Genomic DNA, 20724 nt, shown 5'->3' with positions numbered 1-20724 from the left:
AGTTTTAATTTCAGTGTACCGATTTGGCGTTTCAGGGCAAATGTCTTTACAGAGGTCTTTTTTTACTCACATCTAATGTATAAGGCTGGTATTACCTTAGAAAAATGTTGGATAAAAATAAATTGCAAATAGAAAAACGGATATTGCCGTTGCTAACAATAACGAGCCTATTTCGAGAAACTTCCACTAAAATTTTGACTGTCGAACAGACAGCAACTTTTAAGAGAAATCTCATTTGCTGTTTAGCTGGAAGCATGTCTACTTCTTATCTCGCATTCAGTCGCTTGACTGTATTCAAAAGAGATTTGACCAGTTTCTGGCTTACAGAATGGGATTGTGTCTACTTAGAAGGGGGTTTAAAGGTGGCCATCTGAATATTTTTTAGTTTATAAGTCAATGATTAAGTGATGAATTAGTTTTCTTGCTCTGTATGCGCTTCTAGAGATACTCTCACATTGTTAGTATTAATATCGTGCCTAGGTGCCAAATTTGTAAGAAAATGATTAGTTCATATCGAGATATTAACGTATCTGCAGCAACGGATGCAAACCCTTTATGGTGTTGTCTTGTTTTCATATTCCTGGCTGCTTAATTCGCGGCTTGATCTTTATTTATAGTTATTATTTTTGCTACTAAGATTTTTTATTCAATTTAATTTAATATATTTGTGAAAATCTGGATACATTGTCGAATATACTGTCGGAATATCGATAAAGAAATAGACATACTTTTGAATTGTAAATCTTAAATCATACACCGATAGCTGTGCGATTCTATAAAACAAATATAAACAAAGCACTGAATTGATTGTTTTTATTGACAATCAATTGACAACTGCTATTTTGCATAAGCACAGTACTCATTTCATTAAATAATGTTGAAATTTCGATATCTAGACCATTTCTCGGTCATCATTTAATTTTACTTGGCCATGTTTGTAGGCACTCGGCAGCTATTTTGTTTTATTTCGGTCTAACACCAGAGCCATATAGGGCAAATCCAAACGGCCTTTCAATTATCCATTTGACTTCGAAAAAAATGTTATTCTATTTACTGTACAAAGAGCAAACCAGTTTTAACAGATACTAAAGGTATGCCGTGGTCGACGTTGCCATATCGATTTTTGTAATCGTCCTCAAGAATAACACGTTCAATTAATAGATAAAAATATTGTTACTATTACTTTTATTCATAGTTTTAATTGCTTTACATTAAAATTTTAAAATAATAATAATAATTTCTTCTTTCGATTTTTGGTTATAATAGTGCCTCGTTCGGGAAAATTGACAACCATACAAACAGGAAAAGTTTGTGAGTCCTAATTTATACACAGTGTAATTTCATTCTAGACGTTCGGAATTATTTTGGATCAAAGTTAAACAGCCTGTTTAGTGGCTATGCCCAGACTAGGATGCGTAAAAAAAAACGATTTTTTTTGGACCTGACACACAAAAACTAGTTGCTAGAAAGTACTTACCACATATGAGCTCTTAATATTAATGGGAAGATTATCCTCATTACAGTTTTGTATTTTCGATTTAGTAGATAAATAATCATATATTATCGCCAATAGATTATTAATCATTTTTATAGAAAATTGCACAGTCTACAAAAATGGTATCTTATAGTTTTTCGATAAATCGAACCATTTCAAAAATATTCGAGGTCAAAGATTGAAGAATTTAAAGAAAAATAACTTTTTGATCTGAATTTTGTTAATGACTCAAAAATAATTATTAATTAATTAAAAGGTTAATAAATAATTAAGATTGAAGATATTTGCATTGTAATCCCGGTGGGTACTTATATTTATAGTTTTTAATCAATATTTTCAATTTATTCATTGAATGAGATTATTTATTATCTATTTCCGGAAAAAAAGTTTTTTATTCAAAAGATATCAATGAATGAATAAAAAATGAAAATTAAAAATGATTTTTTTATTACAGTCAGGAAATAGTCCTCGATGTTCTTTGACAACTTGCAGCAAATATTGAAACTGTTCTTCGTTTTTCTTCAACACTGATTATATTTAGTGACCAACGCTACTCCACACTCTGCTGCGTCATTGACAACTTTCATTTGTTTGAAATACTCTTCATTTTCCTTATAACTCTATGAACCCCACAATGCAATGTCAATATCAAGAAAATCAAATGGTTGGTAAAAGGTTTTGAACAAATGCAGTGATTTTCGAGAAACGAAGTCACTGAAATCATTTGGAATAATCGAATTGATGTTCTTTTGATCGATCTCAAATTTTTCAACCCTAGAATTGATCGAACCGGAAAACTATAATGAGGATAATCTTCCCAATAATATTAAGAGCTCATACGTGGTAAGTACTTTCTAGAGGTAAATAGCAAATAGTTTTTGTGTGTCAGATGCAAAAAAAATCGTTTTGTTTACCCACCCCAGCCCAGACACTACGGAATTGCAAACTGAGCCTGTAATTTTGTCGTTCATAGCAAATTTACACATGTTTAAGTACATATAAATTTGATTTATTAAGTTTGAAACTATTTTTTTTATCTCGATAGTCTAGTTAGCTTCTCATAGGTGCGTAATATAAAGAAAACAGAGAAAACATTTTCAACTCAGTCTCAAAGCTAATTTTAATAGGAACTTGCAAACCCAACCATATAATAATTTATATCTGTACCTATATAATAATTTGTATCCAAGTTGTAACTAATAAATCATAACATGTACCGAAAATAAATTGTAAAAAAAATGTACACCAGAATCAGCAGTCATATCTTTTAATATCCGGATAAAGGGCTTGCTTGAAAAAATGACAATCTATTATGGGTGCTTTTAACGTTAACCTGGATTTTAAGGGAAAACGTTCTCTTCTCCTGTTCTCGGCGTTCTGAAAAATGTATGTGGGAGATAACGGTGAATATATTACGACCATATGATTTATGAATGTTTTAATTTGTGGAGGATAAATCGTTTTTTTTTCTTCGAATAAATAAAACAATATATTTCCCTTTACGTGAGCGATGTTTTTAGCTCCTATGTGAAAGTTAAATGTGCGTTATATGTGGAGGAATCCGTATTTGAAGCAATGGCGAAATTTTTAATCTTTTGTTAGTGCATAATAGTGCAAAAACCCTTATCGTTTAGATACAGTTTGTAGTAGATTTCTTAAAATTGCATTCTTTCTAGTCAAGTTTACTGGAATTAAGGTTTTAAACAATAATAATAGTTTTAAATAATAATAATAGCTTCACTCTTTTTGATTTTATTTTCAGAAAAATTTAGGTAATTAGAAAATAATGTTTTTTTCCAACCAACTACATTATTTTAATCGGAAAGAAAATAACTTTAGAATATTGGGAAAGGACCTATTTTTTATGCCTATGTTCAGCGTTTCGGCTATACCATACTGCTTTTTTGTTCCTTTCAGTAATAATCTTTTTTAAATTTCTTCCAATAATGCGCCTGTTCAGTTTATTAAGTTTTTTGACGAGGACAGAGCAAACTTGACAAATTCCATAAATACAATTCAAGCTTTGATTTTCGTTATCGAACCCTACCACGAAATCTACGTTTACCTTGCCAAGAATGCGACACGAAACAATCCTCGCAGCGTTGCCAAACGTTGTAAGTTTTAATAGCTTCCGGGCAAATTTCTCGTTGCTTTTATGATTTAGAATTCTGGCACAAAAGAGGAACCTTAGGTAGCAATACGGGCAAATATTCAGTTACCGATGAGGAGTTTTCGATATTTTACCATCGATAATTGTTACGGGCTCTGCGTAAAACGGCAACATGTTTGCAGCAACGTGCTCTTTGCCTACCTTGAACTGATTATAAACGATTTCATTGTTGCAGTTCGATTAAAAAGTTATCTGTTTTGCCTCGTTCACCCTTGAGACAAAACAAATAAAAGCAAAGTAAATGTTGCCATACGTACGGATGGTGCCAGCATTGTTACATAACTTGTAAGCGTTCAGCAGAGTGGAAAAATAACAGTTATGTTTTTGCTGATAAGCAAACTGAATAAAGACAAACTCTTTGAAAATTGTTCTTTCAAATAATTCATTCTAAACCTAAACAGTTAAATACACAGTAATAGCTTTCCAAACAATTAAATCACGTTGAAAATATATATATATATATATATATATATATATATATATATATATATATATATATATATATATATATATATATATATATATATTTAATGTCTACTCTGAAATGTCAGCTTCATTAAACTCTTAAGTCAGGATGTTTGTATGCCTGGCGTTTTGTAAAATTATACCCAAAAAGTAATAGTCGCAGAAAAAGCATGGTATGCAACATGTTATTATAAACTTCTTCAAACATTTTTTTATTAAATACTCTCTCCGTTTGTGTATGTTTAGACATGATTAAAGTGTCATTTATAAAACGTGTGCTATAATATGGTATTATCGACTGTTTTAAAGGCACAATATAAAAAAATCCTTATTGAAATGTTTGAACTTTTTGGATTACGAATATCTTGACTAATGGTGAATGCGCAAACATATTAACTGTTTTTCCTATCTTTATTCGATTTGGCTGAAATTTAAATAAAAGTTTATCATCAGCTAGATATACAATAGTTCGATATTACTTATATTCTTACATTACTTACAGACTGAAACAAATAAGTTTCGTATTTCGTATTTTGCAACATTGCTGCTGGTAGCATGTTTCGGTCACCTTCTTTAATGTATATTAAGAATTTGGTTAAGTTGCATTTCTGTAGCAATACCTTTTGAGCTACGTCATTCTCCTCCTTGGTGTTTTGTTCACTTGACCATGTGTTAAATAACCTAATTAATTGTTTCCTTGTTTTTAATGCAGTATTGTCATTTGTCGATGTGTTATTTTGGTATCAGCATCTCATAATCTACAGCCAATAAAGTTACTCCAATTTAACCTATTTTTGGCTCAGTATTTAGAGTATTTCATGTTCTGTACGTATTGTAATCATAATTAAAAGTTTTCACTTATACATACAAAAGAGTGGTGTGTAAACTGTTTTTAACTTTTAGCAAATTATACATAAATATGTTATAGAATGTTTAGCCTTCTATTTTGGGTTTCTCGATGAAGTTTCCAAAGTAGGTCAAAAGCTTGAAGTATAAGAAATAAATTTCCTGTTGTTTACAAGCTTCATAGAATTTTTATTATTTACTAGAAGTCAATACATCTCCTGTAGGCGAGCATCCCATCAGTTATCGGTATAATTTGTTAGTTACTAACACTCCATTAATAGTCTGTAGTTGTTAGAATATACAGTCCAAGTCTTAGAAAACAACTTATTAGCAAACATTATCAAAATTCCTGTTCTCTTTTCATTTTCATTTTCGTCTTTCGTCTTAGAAACAAGGCAATGTAAGAGATTTTTCGTCAACATGTCTTGTTAAGTGTTGCCTTCTCACTAAAACCCCTTACCACTAAAAACCCACCACTGCAAACTCGAAACATCTGTCACTCAACAATAAATAAATAAATCCCATCCTTTTATATATTAATTATGGAGACCCTTTGCCCAACATAATTCTGAGAATATTCTGAGAAATTTATTTCAGTGCGACCTAACACTCTCAAGTAATATAAAAAGGTCTACATGTTGTAACATATTCTGTATACCTAATTAAACATAAATAAATGAGAGACGAATCGGATTTTATTCGGTTGAAGTAATAGCAGTTACGCCATTGTTTTGTACATAGTAAGTGCGTATAATTCAATTCCTCGGCTTAAATAATGTTAACCATACTAAATTTTTTTCTTTGATCCTAATGCCGCACGAATCGATATTGTATGCAAATCCAGCTGAATAATCCGTACGTTTTACGCCAACGTCAACGTCCGATTAACCTTAATTTTCCATTTTCCATCATGGCGGCCATCTCACTATTTCTTGAAAATTGAGTATTAACAATAAAATACGATACAACCGTTGTCAATTAAATAAGTTTCGTGATCGGGAGGGAAATACATTTAATGTTAATTTTTACTTTATGAAAATGTTCAAGGATAAACTAAATATTCAAAATATTTGGTAAACGCAATATTCAAAGTCTAATTTCCATCATTTCCATTTTTTTTTACGATGTGAAATGGATAGGTTGGATAATGCTCTTTTTTGTGCTGTTTTAAGACCTAATTTTGTTTAACTACTATTGAAAAAAATGAATGCTATGCAATTTTAGGCCCGCAATTATGGAAGTTACCTGCCGACGGCAATTAAACTCGGGTCCCGTAGGTATTAAAGGACCAGAACATTAGGGATGGACTCTGAAAGGTTTTGGAAACAATTTTTTTTTCTTTATTTAGGTGGATATAATGTTATTAAATTACACTAAGAAAAAATAAAGACGTTAAATATATACAATAAATTCACAGCTAGAAATACCTATACATACTTACATTTCTATTCTAAATGTCCAAATCTAATTGTGTTTCACTATCAGAGTCGTCATTTAGATTAATTAAATAGAAATGTAAGAATCCTCAATTTTTATAATGTGCTGCACAGAATTTTTCCAGCTCTCAACTGGTATGTTATTATTATGTTTGTCAAATTTATAACACTGGGACATAAAGTAGGAGTAACATTTTCTGCTCCGACCTGGAATTTTATTTGATTCCACTAATGCTCTATGGAGTTAAACGTGCATTGATATGGAGGAGCACTTTAAACATTATGCCCAGTCTGTTCAGCCAAATTGTCGCATAAATGCATATGAATTTAAGACTTCCAAAAGTTCCGCATTTTTGTAACTGAAATTAAAATAAATATCATTTTCTAACTAAAACTTGATGCTTTGCTTAGCAGACGGCTGGCTGTGTTAGCTTGCTTTATCCCTGGCAATAACACTGTTATTGGGAATATTGTTTAAAAAACTGTTTTGAAACCAATTTCAAAAAGTTCGGCACTTGATAATCCAAGCTAGAATGCTTAATATTCTATACAGACAACAGCAAGCAGTTGATGATGATGATGCGTTTTCCTTTATTTGGTCCTCTGGAGTGTCTTGTGCATAGAACCATGTTTCATCAAGTTAAATTGTGGATCTATTGTCTAATGTATATCTATTAATTTCTTGAATGTAATTAAATCTGCAAGTGCGTAATCTGTATGATTATATTACTACTTGCCTTTTGTCTATTTTGCGGTATTTAAAACCCATTTTACAAACAAATTTATGGAGGGTGACGCGACTCATATTTATATTGGTTTAATTTTCTTCTAGCTTCTTTTTCAATTTATCCAAGATAGAAACATCTTCGCTTTGATAAGGACATTATTAGTTCGTGATCACTATTGTCTATGAGTTTGAAAATCACTACTTTTGTTCGTTTTCTTCAATTCTCCCCCATTAGTAATATCCCTTATCGGCCATATTGGCGTTTTTGAAAGTAGACAGATTTCTTTTAAAGCTTCTTGTTTAATAAGTTAATATTTTAGTAAGTTTAATTTTTATTAATTTCATACACATATTTCACAACCTGTTTTGCTTCAAGCGAAAAATTATTTCTACGCGACATTGTTATATTCTCGTAAAATAAGTTGTTTGAAAATCACAGTAAAAACGATTAATCAACACTGCCGCAATCAGAAATATATCAAGAAATATATCATAAAGAAAGAAATATGCCTGGCCCATCCCTGCCCTGTCATTCAAGCAAGAATACATTTTTTGTTAAGGGCTTTCCCGAATAACAATAGGTAATAACAATGTTAAAGTTTTATTGTGGAATTACCAGCACTAAAATGTACCATCTGAAATCATAACTTACTGCTATAACTCAAACTTTACTAATAAATTAAATTACCTTGAACACAAATTTTGAGGTTACTTTGTCGTCACTGATTAAATAACAAATGCCAGTTGATTTAAACAAGATGGAGTGGGTTCAGCTTGAATCTTAAAACTTAAATTGCTCAAAAAAGTTCAATTTTGTATTTCATCCCTTAGGAAAACAATTTTCTTTTAACGCAGACTAGAATTTTCTCAAGACTTTAATTTTAATAGCCTATTCAATAGATTCCCAACTGTGTTTTGTTTATCGCCTCGTTAGACAAAGTAATAATAACGACTAAATTCGCCAAAGCGGGACGACATAATGCCGAAGCATAATGAGAAAAGTTTGTTGCGTCCTAATTCCTGGATATAAATGTAACCCGAATTATCCGCACTTAGACGGAATGGGGCTTTTAAAAGTGATGAGCAATGGGGCAAACAAAAACAGGGCTCAAGACAAATTTGCCAGGCGTCGTGAAAACAGTTTTAATGTCTTAACGAAAAGATAATTGAAAAAAAAATGTCTGAAAATACTGTAGCCCAAATAAATAAAAGAAATTATTTTTGTAAGGTTGCCTTTTCACAATTTTAACGTTACATAATTTATTTGCACTGGACATCAAACTAACCAAAACTTTAACAAGACAACAAGAAGGCGAAATGAATAACACTTATCCGAAAATTAAGTAGATGGGACGTGGTTTTTTATAACCAAAAAAAGTTCCTATGTTAATTTAACTTTGGTGTTAATATAATTAACATAACTGCGCACAACTTACTTCAAACCAGTCTGAAAAATGTAAAAGCAACATCCTTTTGGTCCCCAAATTGTAAAAAGATTGTGAAAATGCTCTTTTTCTACTCCCGCCTGTAAAATACCTAATTATAAACCGATCTAGCGTGCGGGAAGCGCCACTTTAGCACATCAGTTTCGTTTCCCATGAATCGGAGCCACTTCGGACATTTCCGGGATTTTACCGCACGGATTTGGAAGCAATCGGATGTTTTCGGAGATATTTTCTACGCCTTGAATTTTGAAGTATGTCAAATCTGACGGTCATGTCAGTGTATTCGTGTTGTTTTGCAAAAAGGATATTTTAGTGCATTAAAGAACAAATGAAAGCATCTTCATCTATTCACGTGCTCTCCTTAAGAAGGTTGGCGATCCAAATAGCAATTTAGCTTTGGAAACTGCAGCACGAAAGAGTTTCTGCAGGTCAACGGACAAATCATCTTCTTGAGTGAATTTTGGCGTCTTTCTAATGAACTTTTTCCTGCGCTGTTCCCTATAATATGAGCCGAAGTTATGCCTATTTCTGTACCTCTTTTCTAAATATTGAATTTTTCTCCTCTTGATGGTGTTTAATAATTCTTATTGCTTATGCATGCGTTTAAGTACTTCATTATTGGTGATCCGTTGTACCTGTGAAATTCCTTTTTATGTCTGAGAATCTAGCGTTCAGCTCTCGCACCGATTGATCAAAGCAGAGAATACGTGACAGCTTTTCATTCGCTTGTTCAATTCTCGGGAGAACATCTTTTTTTAATAATACAGAAAGAAAATACTTGTGCTTTTCAAAGGTTCATTTTCATAAGTAATAAATTTGTTTAAAAAGAGTATTTGTCAAAAACATTTTTTGCGAAATGTTAAAAAATTACGTTTGAACTCTGCTTTATTGCATGAGCCGAGCGGCGCGCTGTAAGTTTTCAAGCTTACGAAGTCGGCAACCAACAATACCGAGTTTTTACCTGGCTGGTTTTTCTTTCTCAAGCGTAACGGTCGAAATAAGAGGATGAATGAATGCTGCCGCTCAAACAGTTGACCGTGGAAACAAAGTAAATTCAGATGCGCATAGCCCTATTTCCGTTGCCGGGAGAATAACCGACATTTTTGTAATAGAAAATGGTTTACTTTTATAGTCGAAATTTGCCCTGAAGGGACATTTTCAATAACGATTTACTGCCGGATCCTGTGGATTTTTTTGCGGTCGCGATTTGAAGTGATATCATTTTAAACGACTCGTGATTGAAATCGGCGGTGTTTAATAGCAAACTTTAATTGTTGGATTAGTGACCATGTTCAGGTAGGATTTGCTAGAGTTTCAAAATGGTTTAGGTCTTTAGAAGATACTTAAGTAAAAGTTTTTGGAAATCAAATTTACTCCTGACAGCCTAGACAACTAATAAGTGACATCCATTGATTAAGTTTCTTTGACAAACTCGACGAATATTGAGTATTTATTATTCATTTATTTTAAAATGTTTCGATACTTAGAAAATGACACAAAATCTTCAAATCAAATTCCAGTAACACCAGCCCGAGTTTTGGAAGCAATAAAAATTGTACGTTATTGGGTAACTGCAGACTTTACTAACTTTTTAATTCGGGTCTTCTTTTTGACCAGCGAAGTAGTAGATTTGATTTTCGTTCATAGCCGAGGTTCATTAGCAGAAAATTAACTCTCAATAAGACGAACCGCTAGCCAAACCCGCCGACCCAGTGTATTTTATATATGTATTTTATGATTAAAAGGCATCTGGTGTGGTTTTAAATGATTAGTGTATAGTAAAAGTATTCTAAATGTTCTTGAATATTTTTATTGTTGTTTTGGCAGTTTCGTGGCTTTGAGACCATGTTTATAGATTAGTACATTTTCTACGGTTTGAAATTTAAATAATGATTATGTGAAAAATCCACTACTTGCTTAGCTACAGTAAATGTATATTTCGCCTACTAAAAGTATTAAATACGTTCAACTGAAACTTTTATTTTCATCTTCACTTTACTACTGTTGCACTTTTGCTGGCTTTAAGGAATATTTTCTTGGAATAACATGATATCAGTTCTAAAATTTTAAGAGTGTGTAACTCATGTGTAAAAGACGATGAGAAAATAACATCTCAAACACCTAACCAAAACTCATATCAACTCAAATCACCTTAAAATACTTTAGTATTATTTTTTAAATTTGTGTTTCATATTTTATATTCTAATTTTAACAATGCAAAAATAATAAAAATTTATTAATAAGGAAACATTTTAAGTATAATTCTTTTTATAGTATCTATTGTTAAGGGAGTATTTAAGTATAATTAATTATTCTATAATTCATATTATTAAAGAAATATTTTAGATATAAAATTTACTATACTAATTGTTATTAGGTGGTACTAGTAGTAGTAGGTGCTTGACTAAAAACGATTTTAAACAAAATCCTCTTACTAATAATTAGTCCTTCTTTAATTCTTAAAATCGTAAAAACTTTCTTCCAAATTGCATATCCGCGATGTGCTTATTGATGCGGAAATTCCTATTCGGGCTAAAAAAATGGCCGTTTCCGACATTTACGAAACCCGAACCCGTAATTTATGTGCAAAACCTAACGTATAGAAATCGCGGCAAAATTGTAAACCGTGAAAACGATTGTTATTTTTTTCTCTAGTTTCGAATGTAAATCGCTTCAGCCTGGCGAAATTCCCGTGTCTCTGAAGCTTACAAAGTTTTTCTCGTGTGTCATTTGCTTTCTTACCGAACAGATTTTCTTTTCTCAAAATCTGTACCTGTAGAGGTAACATGAAATGACATTTTAAGAGTTAGTAAAATAATTATTGAATTCCAAACTGCTTTTAGTAAATATTAACCGCATTTGGAATACGGAAACGGACTCAGAAGATTGTTAAAGTTGTTTTTTGTTAAGGGGATGTGTTTTAACAATAAATGCCTTTAGTTATTAACCACACCCATTTTGCGCTTCTTTCTGTGTGTGGAGAATTGAATGTTGGGTGACAATTTGTTAATTATCTTCTGATTTCAAACTCTTAATGTAGATTCAATAAGTTGCAGTTAAAATAAATAAGAACTGAAATATTTTCACGAAATTATATATTTTTACATGACAATTGTTTCGACAACACCGTGTCTTTATCAAAAGTTGCATTTACTTGAGTTGGTCTACACCGATACTTTCCTTAAAGTTGTAGGTCAGCAAAATGTGCTAGTTAAAGGACTTGCAAGCAAAAATAAATACAATAATTCATTAGCATCTTCAAAGGTAAAAAAAACACATCCAAAAATATATTTATAACATAATGTGAAAATGAGCTGGGAGGCAATTAAATTTTTCAAGAGCCCGCCCGTAAATCTTACCCAACTTACAAACTGATGAGAGATTTTTTTTCAAGTAAATTAAAACGTTTAATTATTAAATTTTGTAATTTTGGGAAGACAACTGACGAGTTTAATGGTAATATAAAAACAACAGTTTCAACCATAGTGCAATACTGGGAAGTATAAAGCGCAATTATTATTATTTTTAAATACTAATTGTGAGGTACTCGATTAAGAAGGAGCAATTCGATTGAGGCACGGAAATCTATTTTTCACTAAGCAGTAGTTTGTTTACTTGCCTTTTAAGTTTTTTTAAGTTTAGTTTTTTTAGTGTTGGGGGAAGTTCATTGTACAGGCTGTACACGTTCCAAACAGTGTGGTAGAGTGTCGTGGTGGGGTTAAATTATCTGTCATTTTTGCATATTCGTAGGATTAGTTCGTTGGCTGAAATTGTACTAAAAATCGTCGGTTAGTGTATATGCTAACCTTCACGCCAACTTTAAAGTTCATAAAAGTGTCTTCGCGTCAAATATGCGTAAAGAGACAATAAATTTATAGAAACGGTATATATCGGTAAGTACCCAAGTTTCCGTGACTATAGTTACGTAAACACTCCGTACCTTGCTTTATAAATATGTTATTAACAATGAGTATAGGTTCGTTTCTATTATAATGGATAAAAAAATAAGTAGCTGTTTCGTGACAACCCGCGTTATTATGTAAAACGGTGAAGCTACTGGTACACGTCCTTTGTGCTTTGCTGCTAATTGGACATTTTTCACAATCTTTTCATTTCTTTCCCAATTATTTTTTTACAATAGTTGGAATTATTAAATAATGTTATTTTATGCCTTCATTGCACCATGCAATATTGCAGTTTACTTTCTATACATATAAGTTACTATGTCTTCTTCAGGATTTTAAAGGTAAAGGCTTTTTATCTATTTGCTCAGTTTACTCTAAATGGCGTTTATGAAACTTTTGCGTAATATTTCCCCTTCTGTAAAAAAACTGTTTTCTGAGTCAAATTATTATTATTAATAAAATTTGTCTCCACGCCTTATCACACCATAACCTTCCAGTTGAAATCGGCATTTCTTTTATTCCAGTAGCATGGTGCAAACAGCATTTTTTTAACAAAACCATTTTATGGATTAACAGCTTAACATCTGCATTATTCACGAAATTGCAGACGTTTCAACGTACATACAGATAAAGTTTGGTTAGTTTTCTTGCTCTAAGCGCATTAATTGCATACTGCAATATTATTGTATTGCAACTTTATTGTGGGCACGCTTTAAAATTGTAGAATAAGGTATGTTTAAGCAGCTATTTAGAGCATTTGGAGAAACTAACCAAAAATAATGAAATTCCAAATCCCAAAAACCCATTTGATGGTACTTGTTAGGTACCTAAATTTGTAAAAAATTACCTAAGAGAATAAAAATGTGCAGACGCCACTGCTTTATATTGCGCACACCTAGCATCAATCTTATCTCCTATTATATAGTTACAGATGAGATTGCAAGCGATTATTAATCCTACCAAGGCTGCCATACCGTACGATCAACGAAGCAGGCAAGAAAATTCTTGCCTTTGATTAAATATACGCAAGTATTTGTTAACGAGTGAACGAACTTACCGACTAACTGAACACAATCCGTATTGTTGCATTGTTTGTTCTCGACGATCCCCGCTTAACAATAGCACGTAACAATTAAAAACTGTTATACAAATATGCGGCAAAAGTAAAAGGTAAATAAATTTATTGCCACTATTAGAGGAAAATCCTCTGCGTGAGTGGAATATAAAATCTGAAGAAAGCTTTTATTTATTTGCGTTTGAATTCAATGCTATTCAAGCTCGTTGTTGCTTTTCATCGGATCGCATTCGAACAAACTCGCACCAACAGTCGTGAAAGTGTCTCAAATTCGCTTTACTTTGTATACTTTTTATGAAACTTAAACTTCATATTCTGGGTTGAACAGTAGCTCCGAGGATGATTTTCTTCCCAGAAACGTCAAGAAATTAGACAGACCCAGCTTTTCCAGGCAATAAATAATAGCGAAATAAAATAATATAAACAAAGAGATACAATAAAAATATAAACAAAAAAGTGTACAAAGTGAGAGCAAAGTTTAGGATTTCAAATTGGACTCAACTCTATAAAAGCAGTGGTTTAATTTTTTTATGTTTTCCTGAATTTAGAAAATCACTGGTGCGCCAGTAATGTCATTAGAAAGTTTGTTAAAAATTCGGAAGTGTATTTTTTTGTGCCTTTAGTGAGATTAAACTATGGGATATCCAATGTGGAATGCGTTATATTATGTAGACTTTACTACTTTACTCTTAAAAATATGTAAGACTGTGAAATATGAATAAACGGAAGAAGAAATGCAGGCATAGTGAATCGGAAGGCAGCGCACAAGGAGAATGACGCGCCACAGATAACACTTAGCTACCTTAATATTTAAAACATTTGAAAAGGACTAGTGGATAATTTGTTCGGTTTTTTACTATTTGAAAAATACTTTTTAGGCAAGAATGTCCCCGACATTGCGGTTACTTACTTACGATATAAACTTACAAGTCGACGCCGCTGACCAAACGCGAAGATAACCGTTAGTCTTGTACGGGATGTTGTTCTTTTATTGCTTCTTTTATTTGTAACTATAATAATAACAGTTTTGAGATTGTTCCGCCGATGATACATAAAGGAAACAAATTGGAAATTGTCGGCGCACAGAGGATGTTTATCTCGCACAATGAAATAAAAAAAATAGAGCTTTGGACGAGCAGCCAAAAGTATCGCAATCGATGCGGTGTTTGCACAAAGTTTCCCGGAACATAGTTCAAATTTGCATATTATACGGAGCTTGATTTGAAACGAACGTAATTATGTAAAGTTGATTTTTTCTACTAAAACCTAAATTTAACGGTACAAGTTTATGATTCGATTCGATACGTTAACATTACACACTAGACCTGATTGTGGGTTTTGCTCAGAAAAGTGTCATAACAACTTGGGCTCTACTTTTAGCTACTTTTAACCACTACTAATTAACATTGAACTAAACCATATATATATATATATATATATATATATATATATATATATATATATATATATATATATATATATATATATATATATATATATATATATATATATATATATATATATATATATATATATATATATATATATGATGACACTATATTCCGGGATATCATCCGTTCGCTCGTTGAACTCCGACTGGAATCCTGCTTCCGACTGGAATCCTGCAGACGTTTCGCCAAAATCTCACTTGGCATCTTCAATATGCTCGCGCTCCGAAAACACTTCGAACACTCTGTTTTCGGAGCGCGAGCATATTGAAGATGCCAAGTGAGATTTTGGCGAAACGTCTGCAGGATTCCAGTCGGAAGCAGGATTCCAGTCGGAGTTCAACGAGCGAACGGATGATATCCCGGAATATAGTGTCATCACATTTTTCCATCCGTGAATCAATACGTGAGAATATATATATATATATATATATATATATATATATATATATATATATATATATATATATATATATATATATATATATATATATATATATATATATATATATATATATATATATATATATATATATATATATATATATATATATATATATATATATATATATATATATATTCTCACGTATTGATTCACGGATGGAAAAATGTGATGACACTATATTCCGGGATATCATCCGTTCGCTCGTTGAACTCCGACTGGAATCTTGCATCCGACTGGAATCCTGCAAATCTTGCATCCGACTGGAATCCTGCAGACGTTTCGCCAAAATCTCACTTGGCATCTTCAATGCTCGCGTTCCGAAAACACTTCGAACACTTATATATATATATATATATATATATATATATATATATATATATATATATATATATATATATATATATATATATATATATATATATATATATATATATATATATATATATATATATATATATATAATTTATTTATATTGCTGCCGGATGATTAGTTATGGAAATATTATTTTTCTATTTTATTTGAGGAAGCTGCAATCATAGCCATTTAATTCAATTTTTTTCTCGACTGGGTTTTACGTTTTACGTTTTATTATTATTAGTATTATTAATATTAAACGTTTGTTCCAGGTATAACCGTATATAGACTGGAAATGCTGGTCATATTATTCCTTCAATAATATTAGTAGTACTATTCCAATATGTTCGTATGTTATAACTTCATAGGCAATATTGATAGACTCGTTTGTATTAATTTCGTTTGGCTGTATTTTTACCCTTAAAGTATGATTTTCATTTGCCGTTTAATTTAAGCGTGGAACGTCCTTGCTTGTTATTGCAGTGGTTTCGCTTGTATTCGAAATATTTCTCTAACTAGTTATTATCCGCATAAAAACATTCTAGTTGGCAAGCAGTGTGGTGACACCGATAACCGACGTAATTAAGCCAAGCTTGTGGTTTAATGTAACATGTTAACGTTACAAAATTCGCGCCACAAATCAAGGTCGGTCAATGCGTGTCACCCTCCTCCACCTGCGAATGCGACAACCTTGATAGACGCGACCTAAACACCGTGTATAATAATTCATTGAGTTATGTTGCATAATTCCGTTGCACATGCGTGCGTGAACCTCAGAATGCGGAGAAAGTCAGGCGCGCAAGATTCGAAAGTGAGACCGGGCAATGTTTAACGAGCAAAATAGGCGAAAAAAATAGTTAATTGGTTTGTCAATCTCCAACTCCTACGCTATTTGGTGTTGATTGGTCTCCGTCCACGCCGTAACGTAAAGATTGAATCTAAGTAATGTGAAAAAACAAACACACTACGTAGCATAATTCTTTATAGTAAGTTTGTCGTAAATGCAACACGTTTCTATTTAAGTAAAACTCTTGAATATCTGCGGAATATTCTTGGCTGGATTTGGTTTTAAAGAATTTCCAAATACCGAGGACCAGTTTAGTTCGCTTCAGAAAATACAAACTGAAAAATGTGAATGTCCAAAACACCCGCCCACAAGTGAACTTTTTGTGGTCACTGATTATAAATTTTTCAAAATACGTGAACATTAATGTATGACCAATGCCTTACAGCAAATTTTTCTTCTAAAATCAGAACGCGATACATTTTTGAGAAATAAAATGAAGCAAGAATACATTTTGTTAATAAACAACTTAAACCGAAGTATGCACTGGATTTGGTTAAAGCCATTTTATTAGGAACCAAATGAAGAAATTAAATTAGGTTAGAAAAGTTTCATTTAGCTTTTCAGAAGAAAAAATTGCGCTGAGGTCGGTCTTAGGTAGGACCAGACTGTGCAAGTTTTTAATGAACAATATATCACGATTATAAAGTTTAGAAAACAAAATGGGTTACAAGAGAAAAGGGGACTTATATGATGCAGAAATTGTTTTCCACCAAATTTCCACACAACAAAAGTTATCCAAATAGTACTTTCGAGCACTTAGAAGATAGGTTAGTTCATAGGCTAGTATAATAATTTGATTTACATGTTTACGTAGAAATTAAAATAAAAACGAAAATTTCAGTTTTTCTGAAAAAGGAACGGCACTGGGCGCTTTCCTATTTAAATTTTTAAATTGACATAACTAGTAAGCATATAAAGTAATTTATTATAAAAAAATAGCTTTTTAAACAATTAGAGAAAAATAACCATATATCCTAACATACTAAACTGATTTGAAACAGTTTTGTATAGAGAACCAATTTCTTGATATTAAGTTAGTTTGAGATAAGTGTCAATAAAAATACTTTTTTAGTTCAAAAGTTATAAGGTCTATTTACGTTCTTTTTGTATTCCCCAACGCACGCGCTTCTGTTCTGGTTATTCTGGTTGTTCTGGTAATAAATAAGATATTCCAATATCTTATTTTGTTAATCTCCATAGTTTCCAACCAATTTAGTTTTTTGCTTTTTGATTGATTATGGAAAATATTAAAGTTATCGTCAAACTTGTGCATTTCTGAATTTAAATGAATGGCATAGTTAGAATGCGAACTTTTATTTTTATAGTCCCTTTAATGTTCGTTAATGCGTTTCTTTAATGTTCTATCTGTTTGTCCGACATAAATTGTGAGACATGATCCACATTTCAAATTGTAGACTCCGGATTGGTAAGACATTAATGTCCATGTGTTTTCGAAAATTCATAATCAATGACCACAAAAAGTTTATGTGTGTGTTTTGGACATTCACATTTTTCAGTTTGTATTTTCTAAAACGAACTAAACTGGTCCTCGGTATTTGGAAATTCTTTAAAACCAAATCCAGCCAAGAATATTCCGCAGACATGCAAAAGTTTTACTTAAATAGAAACGTGTTGCATTTACTATAAAAAATTATGCTGCGTATAAAAATAAAAGTTCGGATTTAAATTCAGAAATGTAAAAGTTTGACGATTATTTTGGTATTTGATATTTTATAATAAGCTAACAAGATATTCCAATCTATTACATATTTTGTATTTGATAAAGGCACGGTGTTGCCGAAACAGCTGTCATAAATCATTAAATAACTGTGAAAATCTGAACATTTTTTGCTCTAATTTAATTGTGTTAAACGGATTTTCATGAAATAAAAGCCACCTCAGTCTAGAACTTTTATTCAAAATATTAATGTAATAGTATATTATGCAACAAGTGCGGTAAACGGCATTTAACTGACGAGTTTATTTGACACGAGCCGAGCGAGTGTTTAATAAACGAGTGATATGAAAGGTTTACCGAACATGTTGCATACTATACTTTTTCTACCACCGTTAGTTTTTGGGTACATTTTCGCAAGACAACACATTCATCGACATGACCGTTAGAATTAACAAACGTCAAAATTCAAGACGTGGGAAATATCTCCGAAATCATCCGATTGCTCCCAAACCGGTGCCGTAAAATCCCGGAAATGTCCGAATTTTCTCGGATCCGCGGGAAATTAGATCGGTAGTTAATTAGGTATTTTACAGACGGGAGTAGAAAAAGACACTTTTAAAACGTTATGTTGTTTACTTAACGTTTACCATTGATTATTAAGTAATTTCGTTAAAAAAAAAAAATTAACAGGGGGGCGTAGAAATAGTACATTACGCAACAAGTGCAGTAAACGGCATTAGACTCACGAGTTTATTTGACACGAGCGGAGCACAGCGGAGAGAGTGTTTAATAAAGTAAGTAATATAAAGTTTACCGAACGCGTTGCATACTATATTTTTTCTACGACCGTTAGTTTTTGGGTACATTTTCGCCAAACAACGCGAATACATTCATTGACATGACCGTCAGAACTGACAAACGCCAAAATTCAAGACGTGGGAAATATCTCCGAAAACATACGATTGCTCCCAAACCCGTGCGATAAAATCCCGGAAATGTCCGAATCGGAGCTACCAAAGGCTACAGGTTCAGTCAACGAAAACGTCACGATTTAAATTTTCCAGGTGTTTGTTATTATCTAAACAATTAAAGTCTGTCAAAGTTATAATAATTTTTGTGCCGTAATATATTTACGGGCTTATAATAACAATTAACATTGGCTGGAATTCCTATTAGCGACATTTCCGGACGGCGAGCAATTTCATTCTTGATTTTTAATGTCCCGACCTTCGGGGTAATGAACCAACCGGATTTTTGAATGGCCGTTTTAATTGTAGAAGCAAAAAATAAAGAAAACGGATATTACGCAATGCAAAACGTTCAGCACGGTAGTCTATCTGCATTATTTACAAATACATTATCTCGTTGCAACATTTGAATTGGGAACAAACTCGAACCTTGAATTAAAATCACAATCCCTTGCTAGCTTATTTTTTTTTAAATTGGAAATAATTAAAATTGAAGTATTTTTAATTGAAACTTAGGGTTATATGTTTTCCCAAAAATTCGTCGTAAATTCATTCATTCTTCGTAAATATTAGAGCAGTGTATATATACGACGAATTATTTTCTTTTATTAACCATTCGCTTCATTGTGACCCCCTTGTGCCCAAGCAAATTTTTTGTATAATATAACTTAAAACACGTACCCATCCTCTGAGCAACAGTTATTAAATATTATTACAGAATTTAATGTTAAGTAAGTAATTGAGTAAAAGTAATTTTTATTATATATCTTTTAAAAAATATGCTTTCTTTAATCAAGTTTAATCATCTTTTTAACATTTATTAAGATAATAAGTGGAAATTTATAAATTTCATCAGAATTTAACATTACTTAATAGAATATAAGCGCCATAAGAAATGAAATACGAAGAATAGTAAGGAGAAAAAGAAAAATATACATATTTATTCACATTTTTTGAAGTTTTTTTTTATGCTTTACTCAATAATCCTCAAAAATTAGTCTGATGAAATGGGGTTATGAAATATTAATTGGCATGTCTCTGGAACAGAGACAATTAAAAAATTATATTTTCGTAAACAGATTCTATTCATAAATAATTGCACCTCCAGCAGAACAATGACTATTATTATTTCTTCTTAATCTGAGATACACTAACCAATACAGAAATGCGTTTGCGTAATTAAAAATAAAAAAACTATTTTTGTAACAATTATTTTTTTGACTGCGTCATTGTTTTTCTAGAGTTTCAATTTAAATTATACATCAAATGTTTTTATTTTCATTTTCATAATGGTAACAAATTTAATAGAAAAAGGTTCGGTTCAGTGTGTATTTTATATCAGTTTTAAATAATTGCCTCGGAATGTGCGCACAAGAAAATAAATTATATTTGAATCGGTTGATTAAAGACACGATCAGAA

At 31.7% G+C, this 20724-nt stretch overlaps 1 protein-coding gene across 3 annotated transcripts in view; it reads left to right on the top strand.

Annotated features, from left to right (window-relative positions):
* The window catches only part of LOC132696186 (cordon-bleu protein-like 1), a 108077-nt gene that overhangs the window by 13004 nt on the left and 74349 nt on the right, over positions 1 to 20724 (top strand). Inside the window, exon 1 of one of the 3 annotated variants that reach the window (XM_060660876.1) lies at positions 9644 to 9880. The exons of the other annotated variants lie outside the window; for them this stretch is intronic. Coding sequence (XP_060516859.1) covers positions 9873 to 9880 — 8 coding nt within the window. The 5' untranslated portion in view covers positions 9644 to 9872. Of the gene's footprint in view, positions 1 to 9643; positions 9881 to 20724 lie in introns of those variants that run through there. 3 annotated transcript variants of the gene reach the window in all.

The sequence above is a fragment of the Cylas formicarius genome, unplaced genomic scaffold (genome assembly GCF_029955315.1).
Source record: "Cylas formicarius isolate icCylForm1 unplaced genomic scaffold, icCylForm1.1 PGA_scaffold_1__22_contigs__length_36826433, whole genome shotgun sequence".
Taxonomy (NCBI): domain Eukaryota; kingdom Metazoa; phylum Arthropoda; class Insecta; order Coleoptera; family Brentidae; genus Cylas; species Cylas formicarius.
This window is presented reverse-complemented; position numbering and strand designations above follow the sequence as displayed.